The sequence below is a fragment of the Eptatretus burgeri genome, chromosome 16 (genome assembly GCF_056783735.1).
Source record: "Eptatretus burgeri isolate ZD-2024b chromosome 16, Ebu_testis_v1, whole genome shotgun sequence".
NCBI classification, from domain to species: domain Eukaryota; kingdom Metazoa; phylum Chordata; class Myxini; order Myxiniformes; family Myxinidae; genus Eptatretus; species Eptatretus burgeri.
Genome location: NC_140976.1, coordinates 4,913,824 through 4,930,722, shown reverse-complemented (window position 1 = coordinate 4,930,722; position 16,899 = coordinate 4,913,824). Strand labels below are relative to the sequence as shown.

The 16,899-nt window shown below is 41.8% G+C and overlaps 1 protein-coding gene across 1 annotated transcript in view; it reads left to right on the top strand.

The window, feature by feature from the left end:
• The window catches only part of LOC147010365 (uncharacterized), a 48,082-nt gene extending 31,424 nt beyond the window's left edge, over positions 1–16,658 (top strand). Inside the window, exons 10-13 of the mRNA XM_085858868.1 lie at positions 9,536–9,797; positions 12,914–13,149; positions 13,282–13,402; positions 16,044–16,658. Coding sequence (XP_085714994.1) covers positions 9,536–9,797; positions 12,914–13,149; positions 13,282–13,402; positions 16,044–16,207 — 783 coding nt within the window. The 3' untranslated portion in view covers positions 16,208–16,658. The remainder of the gene's footprint in view (positions 1–9,535; positions 9,798–12,913; positions 13,150–13,281; positions 13,403–16,043) is intronic.
• The last annotated feature ends 241 nt before the right edge of the window (positions 16,659–16,899 follow it).

The window sequence follows — 16,899 nt, the reverse complement described above, 5'->3', positions numbered from 1 at the left end:
CCTCAACACTGGTTTCAAATTTGGGTTTCAGAAACTACACCATTTTTTACACAATTTTTTTTATCCATTACAATCTCATCAACATAATGTCTCCAACCGTTATTATACCTGCTCTATTATACGGGAGAGGAGAGTTTTAGGGAATTGCAGAAAAACGGTGGAAAAGAACATCAGGAAAGTGTGAAATGTCAATGAATATAGACCAGGTGTGGTGGACAGAGATGGTCGTGAAGGAAGTCAGTGAGAAGGAAGTTTCTTTTCTTTTTTGTACGCAAAGTCAAGTCTCGTGGAAGAGCTCGAACACTGAACAGATCAGGATGCAACAGAACAAAAGGAACAGTGGAGAGGGGAGGGGACTCCAACAACAGGCCAAAACAGAAGGAGACTTGGAGAAATAATGGGTGTGGGGAGGAATGAGGGGTAGGGGAGGAAACATGGGTTTGGTTTGGGATGGGGGATAGTTTTGGGGAACAAGACCATGGTTTTGGATGGGGGATGGTCTGAGATGGTGGTGAACAGCTATCTTGAAGATCTGGCAGGAAGAATGAGAGTGAGGAGATGCGGAAGTTTGTTCCACAGGTGGGAAAAACGTAAACGGATGAGGACAGGTGAGCAATGATTCTCGATTTAGGTAGATTCACCAGAAGGGGGTAGATGGTAGACCATTTGCTCTCTGGAGAAACCGATGGGGGTGGCGGTGGGGGGAGACAAAGCATGGAAAGAGCACAGAGTGCAAGACCAGAAAGGAGGTGATAGAAGACAGAGAGACAGACCAACGTCCAGACTGTGAAGTGATAGTGATAGGCCCCCAGACTCAGCCTCAATGCGGAACTAGACTAGAGTTGAAGGTTCAGATTTGAGGGTCCCAGAAACTTCTCTACCTTCTCAAGTGCAAAAGACACAGAGTGCACGAGCAGTTGGGTATGACTGGGAAGGATGGGTACAGAGGAGTGGGGTTGGAGACAAGATTTGGAAGCAAACAAAGATTTGAGTCATTTTGCCTTCTCATGAGTGAAGTCGGCTGTGGTGCCATTTGAAGAGAGGGAAGGGGTGGAACAAGAACATACACCAGAGACAGACTTAACAAGGCACCACCAGATATTAGAGGAAGGAGACAAGACACCAAATGAAGTCGAGATGGGATGGATCTGTGCAAAAGAGCATAAGCATATTTTATGTATCCATCTTGTCCACCCTTTGCATTCCCTCATACCCATCATGGTTACCTGCATCCCTTGTTTACCCATCTCTACCTACTTTCTCAACTCTACCCTGCACCCTGCGTTTCCCCTTTCTCCTGCTGTTCCCTTTGTTGTGTTGTGTCCTGATCTATTATGTGTTCTATCCCTTCGACGAGCCTTGACCATGTATATAAAAAAGAACAGGTTTCTGTGGAAGAATTCCAAGATAAGTTGTTGTCGGGGGTTGGAGATGGCTGCTTGTGCTTGGATTTATGTCTGCCTGACATGGGTTTGGAAGATGATTGAGGGGATCAAGAATATGTGAGGACAACCAGATGCTGTGTTACAGCATTTGTGCTTCACAAGAAAGCAGCAAAAGTAGCTCTGAACACCGCAAGGAATAATATGGAAACGGATGTATACAGCAAGATAAATGATGATGGTGGGAAGAAGAGCATCTATAAAATGGTCCTAGACAAGGATGAGGACGGGAAGGATGTGAAGGGGTTGGGGGGGTGCGGGATGGGATGGGTGACAGTCATTCGGAATGGATAGGGGAAGTTAGTGATGGAATGTAGTTCAGCAGTTCAACAATGAGATGGAGCTATCGGGCTATGTAGAGGGGAATCTCAGAGAGATTATGGAGGAGGAGGAGGTGCAGACAGCATTAAATCATATAAAGAAGGGGAGTGTGCCGGGCAGTCATGAAATATGTGTGGAAATGGTAATTGCAGCGGAAGGTGTTGGGAACTTGCGATGGTGCACCATCGACTTTGTTCTTGTTGCTATTATCACCACGTTTTTTGAAAATATAACAGGGGGATATTCTAATCGGGTCTGTCTGTCTGTGTTTGTCTGTCTGTCCGTCCTTCTGTCACGATATCTCCTCCAAAATTGTTGTGGAGAAATTCACCAAACTTGGGAGTTATGATCACTACTTGGCAAGAAGGTGGAAGAGCAGCATCATTTTGGTCCTGCCCCTTTTGCGTGGAGTCATAAGGTTAAATTCCAAAAATGCAATTAAGTGAATATTTTTTTTAATGAAGCTTTGCATCTGCAATTAACATTGGTGGGCGATGTGAAAGATGCAACGATTTTTTGGATTTGACCTCCAGTTCATGCCCAAGGGTGTGGGGACTTAGGATCACAGGGGTCAAAATGTGGAAAAAAAAATTCAACTCAAAATTTGACATTGGGTCATTTGGGATGAGCTTCCCATCTTGAAACTTTGCTTTTGATGGGAAGCGTGGGGATTTGCAATTTTGGATAAGTGTGGGGATTTGCAATATTGAGGAAGTGTGGGGATGGGAAGCGTGCAGATTTGCGCTATCAAATTCACAGTAGTTGTCATTGCCAGATGATAGGGTGTTACATTTAGGTGTCTGTTTGTCTGCACAGAAAGTGAGTATATGTATTAATTACATACTATTGAAGTGATCATGGAAATGATAACCAACCAGAATGGAAATGATAATTATAAATAATGTTGTTGTTTCACATGCAGCTCGATTTCGCTGATGACTCCACCAACTGCCGAACCATCTATCATCCCTCAGATTGGCAAGCAGCAGCATCTTCACTCTGCACATCGGAATGAAATCACAAACTGGTCAAATAGTTGGAACATTTTTCATTCCGGACAAATCTTACACTCCAATAATTGTCTCTCCAAAAGGACTGTCTGTAATCCCCCCCCCCCACATACACACACACATCCCCCCCCCCAATCTACTTTCTCAGCAACCCTCTGGAAGAATTTCTGCCCATCAAGCTTTTGGGTCTCACTATTTGCCATGATCTTTCCTGGGAAAGCCACATTTCCAAGCTGGCCTCCAAAGCCAGTTGCCGAATGGACATCCTCCATCATGCAAAGTCCTTTCTTGCCACACCTGAGTTCTGAACCCCATACAAAGCTTTCATTCACAGCCTGATGGAATACTGCTCTCCCTGTGGGCTGGAGCTCCTGCCTTACACCTAGCTCTGCTTCACATTGTCAAATCCAAGGCTTTTAGGATCATTGACATCTCCCGCGATGAAGCTGAATCTTTGGGTCTCTCACCGCAGGCAGGTCGGTGGTCTTCTACCGACTTCTACCGACTCCTCTCTGGCTTTGCCCCCCCCTTCTCTGTCTGTGCTATGTCCCCCAAATATTTCCACAGGGTGCTCAAGGTCTGCCAGCAACCCCTTCTGGTAAAACTACCAAAATCAAGAATTACTGCTCACCTTCACTCTTTCATTCCTCTTTTTCCCCACCTCTGGAACAAACTCCCACACTCCCTTCAATTCCACTCTTCCCTCCAGCTCTTCAAAACAGTTGTTCACCACCATCTCAGATCGTCTCCAGTTAAAAACCATGATTTATTCTGCCCCCGTTAATCCACCCCAACCCACCTCCTTCAAATTCCCTGTTTTCCTTCCTGAAAGTCCCAGTAACGTCCATCTTGTTTTCCATGTGTATGTGCCCCATTCCTTCCCCTTCCACAGATATCCTCGTGTCTGTTCGCTACTGTTGTGGTGCTTGTCTCTCCTGCCCCTCTTGTCTCCTTCTCCTTTTGTTTTATGTTCTGTGTACTAGTTCTTATATGAGCTTCGACAAAGTATACAAAGAAAAGCCGATGGCTGCTGCTTGCATTATTTCCTGGAAGCACAGTTGTGCTGCTGATTCAGTGCCCCTTGTTACCAGTAAGCTGGTACTCATTTTGTCGACCTCGGAAGGATGACAGGCTGAGTCAACCCACCTGGTGTTAATTCAACGGTTGGGACAGGAGCTTGATCTTGAGACCCAATAGCATTTTAAGCTTCCGGGTAACAAAGGGCAATGCATCAGCTGAAAATCGGCACCTCCGGAAAAATGATGCAGCCAAGCAGCCACTTACCTGGTGTAATTTTAACGGTACAACAGGGCCTCCAACTCAAGACCCGAAGATCTTAAGCCAGCCTCTTAAACCGTGAAACCATGTCATGATACATAATGATAATGATAATGGGACAAAATTATAATTATAATCATATTGATAACGAAAATGATGATAATAATGACAGCATTGAAAATGATTATGACAACAACAATGACAATGTCAATCACGAGTAGTTGTAGTAGTACGAGTAGAAGTAATGTTTTTATTCAACTGAACATCAACATTCAAACTTAGTGAAACAGGAAATGGCTGCAAAATAGTACATTGTAATAAAATTAAATTGTGTACTAATTAGCATGGCAAGGGTCATTTTCGGGTCATTATAACAAGCGACAGACGAGTTCACAAACAAACTTGATCATTGCAAGCCAAACAGGCTAAACTATCTACATTATGCGTGTGACATATACAGGGTGTTTCAAAAAAATGGACGAGTTGAACGTTATATTGCAGAAACATTACGAAAGGTTAGTAAGTTCAGTGATACATTGATGGAAAGCATGCACGATGCCATTTTCAAATCATTCATTACTTTATTTGTAATTGACATTTTCAATGTGTGCTCCACCTCTGTTCAAACAGGCTTTGATCCTGACTCAAAATTTTCCAGAACTCATCTGCAAGTGGCTGGAGTGGTAACCTGACAGGAGTCCTCCACCTCCTGCTTCAGGACACCAGGGTTTGAGGTTGCTGGTGTAAACTTGACCTTTGGCAGTACCCCAAATCTAGGAGATTCAAATCCGGGTTGTGGGGTGCCCACTCATGTGCTGTGTCCAGGCTGATGACACGATTTCCAAACAGCTGTGGAGCAAGTCGATGGTTTCACCTACGGTGTGCAGAGGGGAACCGTACTGCATGAACCATGCAAGTCTGATTGGGTTTGGAGACAGTGGTTGAACGAGATCAGTGTGGAATTGGTGTAAGATCTCATGGTACCGCTCACCGTTGACTGTCACCACCTTACCATTGGCATCCTCGAACCAATTCGGTCCCAGCATATTCCATCTGGCAATCAATGCATAGAAGGAAGTGGTCTTGGGGTCCCCTGAGAAATATCTCAGAGGTTCAGCACCGAGAAGTTGTTGTGATTGTTGATAGCCCCATTGAAATAGAAGTGTTCTTCATCACTGAACCAAAAGGAGGTGATCCAATTTGGGTACCTTTCCATTCAGTCACTGAACCAATCGAACAAAGTTACTCGGCTTGCCATGTCATTTGGAGTTAGTTTATACCTTAAAGATATGATGTAGGGGTGGGGCTTGAGCTCAGAAGTGAGAATGTGCCACACACATGAGGCTGAGGTCTGCAGTTCTCGAGAATGCCGACCGTGGGATTTCTTTGAACTTTCGATCGCAAAATCTTTCACAAGATCAATGTTCCCTTGCTCCTTGGTAACACTTGGTGATTGGCCACTGTTGCCTTTATTTTAATTTTCACAACTGCTGAATGCTCCCATTGGAAGGTCCATTACAGGTGGAACATTATAATACTGACAGTATCATCAGCCCACCTGAACATAGGATTTTGTCTCAAACCACAAAGTCACGATTTTCATTTTTTGTTCGACTATGAACACCGTAGTTGATGTGGGGTCCTTCTGATGACTTGTTGGAAATGCAATACCTCCACCACCATAACCTACAAGAGAGAAGGGTATAGCATTAGAAAAGAGAGAACATCTGACTCCTCAAATGGTCCACTTTTTTTGAAACACCCTGTGAACCCGTTGTAGAAGAATGCATACGAGAATACAGAGGGTGATTACAACAGAAATCAAAGAGAAGGATTAGAGAATAGGTGCAATAGCACATTACGAGGTGTAAACAGAGATAAGTGAAACATGAGAAAGGGGAAAACCAGGGTGAGTGGGATTAAATTAGGAAAGAAGGAAAACTCATTGTGGGAGCCAGTCTATATAAGGTTGAAAGAAACAGAGGGCTAAAAATGTGAACTACCTGAGACAAAAAGATAGGGACAGGTGAGTGCAAAATTAACCATAAAATATAAAAAGAGGACACCAGCTGCATTGTTTTGCAGATATCAATTGGAATCGTACTCAACATCAGCAGTATGTTATTAAATAGATATACATGAAATTACTTTCTACTAAAGAGGACGTCAAAAAAAGGGAATGCAATGTACATTATTCATTAAGAATCTTAAAGTATGGCGTGGCACTATTTTTGTTCCTTTATATTTCACCCATGATTTGTGAAAGATGATATTAATTTCTGAGAGAGTATTGTGTCCTATTCTTCCTGAGGTCTGGGAGCCAAGGTGCAATCTCACTATATGTTAGCAATTGGCCTACGAATCTTAGACAAAATTCAAACCTGCATTGTTTCAAGGTTGGAATATCACAAAATGAAGGGCCTCGTCATAATCACTGTACGATTGTCCTGGAATGATTCGGAGAGCCCTTTTCTGAACCTGTTCCAATTCAATCACTTTGGCAGATTGTGAGACCAGCATTCCAAACTGGAACAGCAAACTCTCAAAGTGATCCAACATCTATCTATACATTACTAAAACTCTCATCTTGTATGTATGCATGTTCCCGAAGTACAGCCAAAATAGAACACAACAGTGCAAAAATTTTAGAGCCACCTTACTCACCATTCTCCTGTGGTGTGCAGTATCAAGTTTTGTTAAAATCGGGCAACGAAAAAATTATTAAAAACATCAATTCCCCATTCAGTCAAGTATTCTTCGGGAGTATTTGATCAATGCAAACAACCTCAGCGGTATAGTTCGCTGGAGCTATCTTTTTTTTTCTTTAAATGATTTTTTTCATCAACCGCTGTCACAACGGGAACCCAACGGATTCACGGGTCGTCTAGTACCTTTTATAAATGGAAAGCAAATCTTTCATGGCTAAGTTAAGCTTTTTGAGGATCTTTATCATAAACAACTTTCCATTTGAAACAAGTGAAAAAGATATAAAATGTAATTGCCCACGTTATTTTAGTCATTTTGCTGTGTGGAGTTAACGAGCTAGCCCATATTTATGTGCAACTAAAATGGCCGCCACCCTACCAGTCGGCCACCTTTGATCATATTACAAAATAAAGCGAGGGGAACATGTACACCATCATCGACTGTGCTTGTGCTAATTTTAAACAAAATCGGACCTTGCATGTCTGAGAAATGGTTGGGGACACATTGAAGTAACAAAATGGCTACCAGGCGGCTATCTTGGATCTGTTCTGGAAAAAAAAATGGCTTGCCTTTGTAAGCCATCATTCTTTATATTTGAGCCAAGTTCGAACATGATCGGTAAATGCATGTCTGAGAAATGGTTGAGGATGTGTTTGACACAGGGTTTATTTTCAACTAAAATGGCCACGTTGGACATCTTGGATTGATCTGTGAAAAAAAAAGATGACGTGCATGTGTGTACCATCATGTGTTGTCTTTGTTGCAAATACAAATAAAATCAGTTCATAGATGTCCAAGATATGGTTGCGGACATACGCATGCAGACATGAAAACCGAGACCAAATCCATAAGCCCCCGTTTTAAGTCCAACGGGGATAATAATAATAATAATAATAATAATAATAATAATAATAATAATAATTAATAATATCCAATATTTTGGAGTGATCGACATTCTGAAGTACAGTAGTTTGGATAGTAAATCGAGGCATTGGTGGAGGTTCTTTCATGAAATAAACATCCATAAGGGCACACACATATCAGTATTCAACTTAATGATATTTTTAATTGCCCGTTGAGTAAAAACATTCAAAGTAGATGGTAGTGTCGTATTAGGTTGCCTGACCCCCCTGAATTCTCAATCGGTGTCATGTCAACAACATAATTCAGGACTCGGATATAAGCATAGTCCTCAAGCTGAGTCATTGCTTCATTAATTTGAGCCAAAAACCAGAGGGCCCGATTTGGTACCATGTGATACTCCTCCCTCGAGGGTTCGATTTACAGACAAGGTTTCCTTGTTTCCAACACATTCAACTCTTTTATCGAAGAAACTACAAGTCCGAGGAATTAAGGTAGGCCCGATACCTATTTGTGTCAACTTTGTCATAACGACATTGTGATTTATCAGATCAAAAGCTTCAGAAAAAAAATGTTACAACCACCAAGCTGCGACTTAGTTGTTTATCAGAAGGGGGAAAAAAAAGATGACATCACCGGTCACGCAATTGGGCAGCCAATTTTGTTTAAGTTTTTTTTTAATCTTCTTCTCTGAAATGGCTGAACAGATCGATGCAAAACTTTACACATATGACTTCATCGGTCACATGGTTTGGCAGCCATATTGGATACCGTAAAACCTCTAAAAATCTTCTCCAGAACGGCTCGACAGATCGAGGGGAAACCTCACACAAATGTTCCCCAAACCTTGATGATACCAGGGTATTCACGAATAAATGTCACATGGTCTGTCAGCCATATTGGATACCGAAAAATCTCTAAAAATCTTCTCCAGAATGGCTCGACACATTGAGGGGAAACCTCACACAAATGTTCCCCAAACCTTGATGATACCAGGGTATTCACGAATAAATGTCACATGGTCTGTCAGCCACATTGGATTGAGCGTAAATCTTAAAAAAAAATTCTTGCACTTTGAACTGTTTCGTCAATTGACGTGAAACTGCACAGTTATGATCTCGCAGTGATGGGGAATACACGTTTTCAATTTCAATCTGATCAGACGCATGGTGTGGCAGCCAGGATTATTTAAATTTTTTGAATCTGGGTTATTTTTTATTTTTGTTTTTTCTTAACTTGGTTGGCATAGTCCTCAAGTATAGTCAAATATTTTAAGGCTAACTTCGCAGTGCCTGGGTGGGTTTGAGGGGTGAGGAGGAGCAGCTGAACCCCATATCCTATCCAGGTTCCTCCTGATGACTCCAATGCAGGACTGGACAATTTGGTCTTCCATTTGATTTGAATTTAATCTACTCATCCCATTCTGAATTCAATTGAATCATAATAATAAATGTCAAGGGTCAGGGTCAGGTATCTGATCAAAGCAGAGATGCATCAAGGTGGGACGTCTTGATACCCTGTCATCACTGCCAGCAGTTTTGAAAGTGGTAGTTTTAGTTATGTCGATTATTATTTATGTAACATTCCAGTACACAAAACAAGTCCTGGCGAGGGTCGGTAATCTCTGATTGCTCTTTTTCTTGTTTTTTTTTTGACTATTTGAAGATTGTTGTTTCTTCCTCTAAATAGACACCTCATTACAAAAGGCATGAGTAACAGGGTTTTCAGGGTACCAGAAACACAGTCACATGATCTGGTGTCCTTTCAAGGATGCAAACGTAAAAACGAAAGATCTGACGGTGTATTTACTTGACTTTACAAATGTTTATGGTTCCATTCCCATCCATTACCTGATAAAATTGGATTAAGCAATGTCAGTAACTGTGCCTCCCTCATTTTTACCCTCCCCATCCTTAGCTTCCTCTGAACTCAACATCAGGATTTATCAGGTTTTGGGATACTCACTCATCCCGCATGATTGTGAAAGTCGCTGCATCTTCAGCAGACATCCAAGCAGACCTCATGACCCTTACCTTCAGGCTTTCCCGTAGTGCCTTGCCAAGTGGACAGCCAGTTTACATCACAGTGGATGATGGAGTGGCTGAGTCAACAGATGGACTCACGTGCAAAGGATACAACTTCACAGACCATCCATTCACCATTCCACGAAAAGTCTACGGTATGCTGACTCTTGCATACAAACAACCACAAGGACATTACTGGGTCGATGTCACGAAAGATTGAGAGTGCAGAGTAGGAAAATATACAATGATGTATCTACTGTTTACGGATGAGGTGTGTGTGTGTGTGTGTGTGTGTGTGTGTGTGTGTGTGTGTGTGTGTGTGTGTGTGTGTGTGTGTGTGTGTGTGTGTGTGTGTGTGCGCGCGTGTGTCTGTGTGTGTGTGTGTGTGCGCGCGTGTGTCTGTGTGTCTGTGTGTCTGTGTGTCTGTGTGTCTGTGTGTGTGTGTGTCTGTGTGTGTGTCTGTGTGTGTGTGTCTGTGTGTGTGTGTCTGTGTGTGTGTGTGTGTGAGACGTTTTTTGTGGAGTTCGACTGGAACGTTCTGATGTGGTTTGTGATACACCGAAATGATCGTCGTGATCTCCTGAGTTAATTAGGCTCATTAACTACAACGAACCCGGAATAATTCCCACGTTTCAAACACATGCCATGTTAAGGTGAATAGAACAGCTTCGTAGATCCTTCCGTGGCATGACATTCTATTTACAAAAGAAATAACAAAAATAACGATGACATTGCAACAAAGCATATATTAATTAATCCTGACTATAATTAGTCGACTGGTGTTTGTGTGTGTGGGTTTGTCTCGCTACTCCTCCTACAGTTGTTGGCTGATTACATCCATATTTAGACATATGATCCGCCTGACCCCACTTAATGTGTTGGGGGGGTTTTAGATCCTCGTGGAGAATCTCTAAGTCTTACTCACGTTGTTGTTCTTCATCTTCTTCTTGTGGACTTTTTTGTTTCACAGCCTCCAGTTTTCATCGAAACTTCCTGAAACTTGGCATATATATGTAAAAATTCCCTGCGCAGACAGTAACCATCTCTAATTTTGAAAATTCCTCCTAGAAAAAACGTTATGACGTCAAAATATCTCCGCTAATGGAAATCGCCTAAAAAGTTATTTCTGAAACTTGGCAAATTTTTGAATTCTGTTTGCGGGAATCGAACAGGGCATTAGCAGAGATGAATTACCGCGCATATGATACATCACTATGACGTTATATCAATTTTCATGACGTCATTCCTATTTTTTGACATTTTTTGTTTCACAACCCAGAGTTTTCAGCGGATCTTCGTGAAACTTGCAATGTGTATGCAGAAAGCCCATGCGCAGGTCCTAACCATCTCCGATTTTGGAAATTCATCCTAGAAAAAAAGTTGACGTCATAATATTGCCGCTAATGGAAATCGCCTATGCCATTATCCGAAACTAGGCAAGCTGTTTGAATTTTGATTGCGGGAATCAAGCCAGGCATTAGCACAGATAATTTATCGCAAACCTGATACATCACAATGACGTCATATTCGTTTTTATGACGTCATCATTCAGAGGACGAGGATCTTATCTCATTTGAGCTTGTTATCTTTGCCAGTGGTCTTGGGGGGGGGGGGTTGAGGGGTTGGGGACATAAATTCTCTATGTAAATGTGTATCATGTAGCGCCACCTCCAGCTGGGGAGTGTATTACAAGTATCCACCATTTACAATAAACTATTCCTGTATTTTGGTGTTTTGAGGTGTTTGAGGTGTTTTGGTGTTTTTGGTTCTCCACCAAAACACCATGAGGGATTTTGAATTATATGCAGTCGATACGCTTTTCCTTCATGCACGAAACCCGGGTTATTTATTTTTGCCAACACAGAGCTGTCAGTTGCCTATACACCACCCAAATAAAGGTATGCATCAGAAGAACGTGTTGCATGCTGGGAACAAGATCTCCTATATGGCGGGTACTCTGCTATTATTCATAAATATAATATGAACAACAGTTGTCATAGTCGTATCATTTGGTAATACGAATAACAAACATATAATCCCCACCCTGGCCCAAGCACATCTGGGCTTGGTGAAAGGCAAACCAATGCTCAAGCAGTACAGCAGGTGGGTATGCTGCAAGGTCTTCAAGACCAATGAAAATTTGGTCCAATGGACCAATGGGCTCACTCGTACCTCAAACTGATGGGGATTTGAATCTCTTATTTTTCCTTTCAGCCAATTATCATTTACTACTCAATCAATTTGGCAAAATGGCGTTGTGCAGTACACACATTACAGAAACCTAATAAATTATTAATTATCCAACTTACCATGACAATATATATATGGTAATGACTGTAGTTATGCTAATTAAGTAACCAGACAATCAACCCCTCACACATTCATGACATTTTCTCAAACAAGATGGAGCATTTAACAATGCAGACCTTTGGTGGAGTATATAGATTGCAGTAGATCTGAGAACTAGTGCGGACTCGCTCGCTCACTCACTCACTCACTCACTCACTCACTCACTCACTCACTCACTCACTCACTCACTCACTCACTCACTCACTCACTCATTGACTGACACACAGCATGGTTACAATAACTTTTTGTGTTCTTGCAGAACGTGTGAGGTTGATACATCACCCAATTTATTCCCACATGTGTATATGTGATGATAAATACGTCGGTAATGGTTTGTACGTGGTACAATTTTGTGCACAAGCTTGGGGGCACGAGTTGAGGCCTTTCGGTATTCCCCAAGCCACAGGCTGTGTGGGCAAACACACACTCAGAAACGGACACACATGCTACAACATTGACACAATCAACATTCAAACTACTCAATTAACATCTGGTTCAGTTCGATGTAAAATGTTACGGTTACTTTGGACAACTTTCTCGAACTCTGCTTAAGACAGTTTAAGGAATGATATTAAAGAGTTCACCCCAGAACACTGGATTAAAGTTAGTTTGCATGTGGACTCATTACTGACACGCTTGCACACACATACACAGGTGAGGCTAAATATAATTCTGGACTTCACACAGTGGTAAGTGAGTTTAGAACACCCATTTGAACCCAATTGATCTGTCCCCAAAACACCCCAACCATCACCCCCTTGCTCTTTCATCATCCTTCACTTCACTGAATGATTTGTACTGGAACATGTCCTGTCCCCACATGAAAGTTCAGTCTGATTTCATCACATAAACGTTGGTACATGCTGACTTCTAACCCCAAGCTTGACATTGCGTTTCACCACTTAACCCTCACCCATTGCAGCTGAATGCCATGCCAGTGCTGATCCACATTTCAGAAACTTTCAAAACTACCATTTCTCATCCAATGGCACCGGAACGCTGCTCTTGGCCGCACACTGCCCGGCCGACCAACAACGTACCTGGGAGGTGTTCATATACATGGAAACCGAACCCAATTCCCTGGTCTCATCCACCACCCGAGCTGACATCATGGTTTACGGAAGGATCATCAGTTTCATCCACCATAAGGGCACTGAGGTACATATGGGATTGTACCCTGGGGTAGATACTGATACACATTATTTATTACATTTATTTTTCCCTCTGTTCTCCCACTTTAAGTATCCTCAGCATTGACTGAAATGATGAATTTGATTTCTCCATTCTCAGGTTGATGGAGTTCTTGTTGAGCTGCCGTATAATGACCCAAGTGGGGACTTCCACATCTTATATGAGAATTATCCTGTTTCTGTGCTGCACACCAATAATTATTTCACCGTCAAATATAACGGTACCTGACACTCACAACTCAACATCTTCAGACACCAAGCACTCACATCACTTGAAGTACTGTAACTGATTTGGTCTCCCTAATGGGTGATATGACATTGCCAGATATTAACTTCTAAGATGCTGAGCGGAGGCTTTCTCCAAACTTGGTAACTCGGCAGTCTTATGTGCTAATGATCAATTGATTTAGCCATGTGGTAGTTTCGGCATGCATGTTAAGTTCTACAGGGGAATTTGGTTCTGCTGTCGGGCGATTCCGCAGCTCAAAACGCACAGTGACATCATTGAAAAGCATAACAGGTTGAACTAGAAGGGGAGCACTCGGGAGAGTGCAAAATCTCCGCCGCCAATACTGCTGGGTCACTGAAGTGAACCTTATATCTTATTCATTAAATATGATGTTAACAGTGCTGAGAGTTATATTTCCTTTCTCCAACATTTTTTTTTTGGGGGGGGGGGTGGAAATCACTTAAAATATGTAAAAATGCAAAAAAAAAAAAAATCGAAATGTTGAAAAAAAAAGTTGCACAATTTTTTGTTTTCTCTAACAATTTTTTTTAGGGGGGGTTGGAAATCACTTAAAACATGTAGAAATGCAAAAAAAAAATTCCCCTTTTTTGGGGAGGGGGGGGTAACAATTTTTTGGGGGTGTTGGAAATCACTTAAAACATAAAAATGCAAAAAAAAAAAATTTTTTCTCAAACATTTTTTTTGGGGGGAGGGGGTTGGAAATCATTTAAAATATGTAGAAATGCAAAAAAAAAAAAATTTCTCTAACAATTTTTTTTGGGGGGTGGTTACAGTTTTGGGGGGTTGGAAATCATTTAAAACATGTAGAAATGCAAAAAAGATTTTTTCCTTTTTTGGGAGGGGGGTAACAATTTCTTTGGGGGGTTGGAAATCACTTAAAACATAAAAATGCAAAAAAAAAATTCTCAAACATTTTTTTGGGGGGAGGGGTTTGGAAATCATTTAAAATATGTAGAAATGCAAAAAAAATTTCTCTAACAATTTTTTTGGGGGGGGTAACAATTTTTTTGGGGGGGTTGGAAATCACTTAAAACATGTAGAAATGCAAAACAATTTTTTTTTTTTGGGGGGGGGGTAATTTTTTTTTTGGGTGGGGGTGGAAATCACTTAAAACATGTAGAAATGCAAAAAAATTTCTCTAACAATTTTTTTCAGGGGGGTAACAATTTTCTTTTGGGGGGGTTGGAAATCACTTAAAACATGTAGAAATGCAAAAAAAAATTCTTTTTTGAGGGGGGGTAAAAAAATTTGGGGGGGGGGGGTTGGAAATCACTTAAAACATGTAGAAATGCAAAAATATATATATTTCTCTAACAATTTTTTTGGGGTGGGGGGACCAAGTCCAAAATTTAATGGCATGATCCTTGGACCATACCTAACCCCCCCCCCCACCAATTTCGTCGAAATCCGTCGAGGAGTTTTTCCGTAATACTGTTCACAAACAAACAAACAAACAAACAGAAAGGGGTGAAAACAGTAACCTCCATCCATCTTCGAAGATGGCGGAGGTTAATAAATAAAAACCGGGATGGAGACATAGGAAGGAAACGAGGAATAAAAGTAAATATGTGGACCCACAGAACTTGATAGATATGGTCTCCACACCTAAACATTAAACTAAATTGATCACCGGTTCAGTGATGCAGGTCACACAAAAGAGTGAGATACGATGGATGAGGTCGAGGTTTTAATGGTCTTTCCTTTTGTGGGACGTTTGGAGGTCCAACATGAGTGTGCTGGATGGGCTGTGCATCCGTGCAGACGTTCTCGATGCTCTTGCTGCCATCTCTCCTCATCCGGGTTGTCCAGGTGTCGAATCGACCACTCGATGCGTGATTTGAACTGGCGCAGACTCTTGGCTTCCCTTATTTCCCTTTTTCTCCCCTATAAGCCAACTCTCGGCTCACCGATATAGTCACTGCCACGTATGCCCCTGCCGTGAGGTTTCCATCCCCCCTTTCCTCCCTGCCCCCCTGCGATGGTCTCGGATACACCCCAACGGTGACGAAATTTCTCACCCACACATCCTGCTTAATGGTCTCGCTCATCAGTTTTAAGAGAGCAATGTGTGACCCACACATCTTCACACCCCATGTCGATGGAAAGTTTGGGGCTCAAACACGTGCAGTGGCTATTTTAATGTGGTTCAGTGGGGCTGATATGCACAAAATCACCAAGTTGATGCGGTCTTGTGGGACAGATGAGAAATAACAATGGAAATGATAACGAATGCTTATTAAAGAGGGGAAAAGGGGGCTAACACGGGGTCCAGGGCAACACATGTAGTTTTAGATTCACCCGATCATGCTCACTGAAGTTACAAAACACTTAACACAATCGAATAATAAACCCCTCATTAACCCTCGAGTAATTTTCTTAACTCACAGTAGCATACTACCAAAGCTGATCAATTCAACTGGAACTTGAACCCATACATACAATAGGGTCATGAAAACCCGACTTCCATCCCAAATCGAAGTGTGGGACGGGAATTGAATGTTAAAAATTAATAAACATGACTGATAAAACACTCGATTAAGCACATTCACATCCCCACACCCCAACCTGACTTCATCCTGCACCCTAATCCCACGGACTGTCGTTCTCCCCAGGCTGGCGACGCGTGCAGGTCGAGCTGGAGAGTGAGGACCTTTATTATGGACAGATGTGCGGACTATGTGGGAGTTATGATGGAACCAAAGGAGGAAACACTCGACTTCCAGACGGCTCTGTAGCACCTGACCTCAACACCTTCTTGCAGGCCTGGACAGAATAGCCTTGAGCAACAAACCTCATCTTCTTCATTGTGCCTCTTTCCAAAGCTTTTTTTTCTCCCCCTCACGCCGATACCTCTGATGTCCATCTCTTTTATCCTCTGAAGAGTTGAACATCTTCAATGTCTCCATCAATTAATTTTACCAAACTTCACCCCCTCACACCCCAAGCTTGTTCACTTTTTTCTTTTACTGAACAATCATTAAACTGTGTACCTTTGTGAGGGATGTTTGATTTTTCACAATTTTCTATAATCATCCCTGAACATGTAATCAGATCACTCAATTCCACACTACGAGTATAATATTCAATCGCATTCCATCATTCATGGGTTTCTTCATCACTTCACCTTTGTGACACATTCATGTTTCACTTTCTCTTCTTATTTTGATTGTACTTATGGTGTTTAATCTTCATTTGGTGAAAATAAAAAATTGTTTTCTTGTGGTTAATTGTGTTTCTCTTGGCAAGCTATCGTGTTTGGAACATATTTAACGTTTATTTATATTACACTCGGCATTTTTACCCGTCACTTTCTGACATCCTACGAAAATACACTCACAAACATTCTGCTCGATTCACTTGATCATTTGTCTGAGGTCTTCTTCCATCTGCGAGGAAGTCAGCTAATATCACCTTCATCAAACATCATTGTTGCTGATGGTGCGAGCAAAAATCACTTCCATTTCGCTG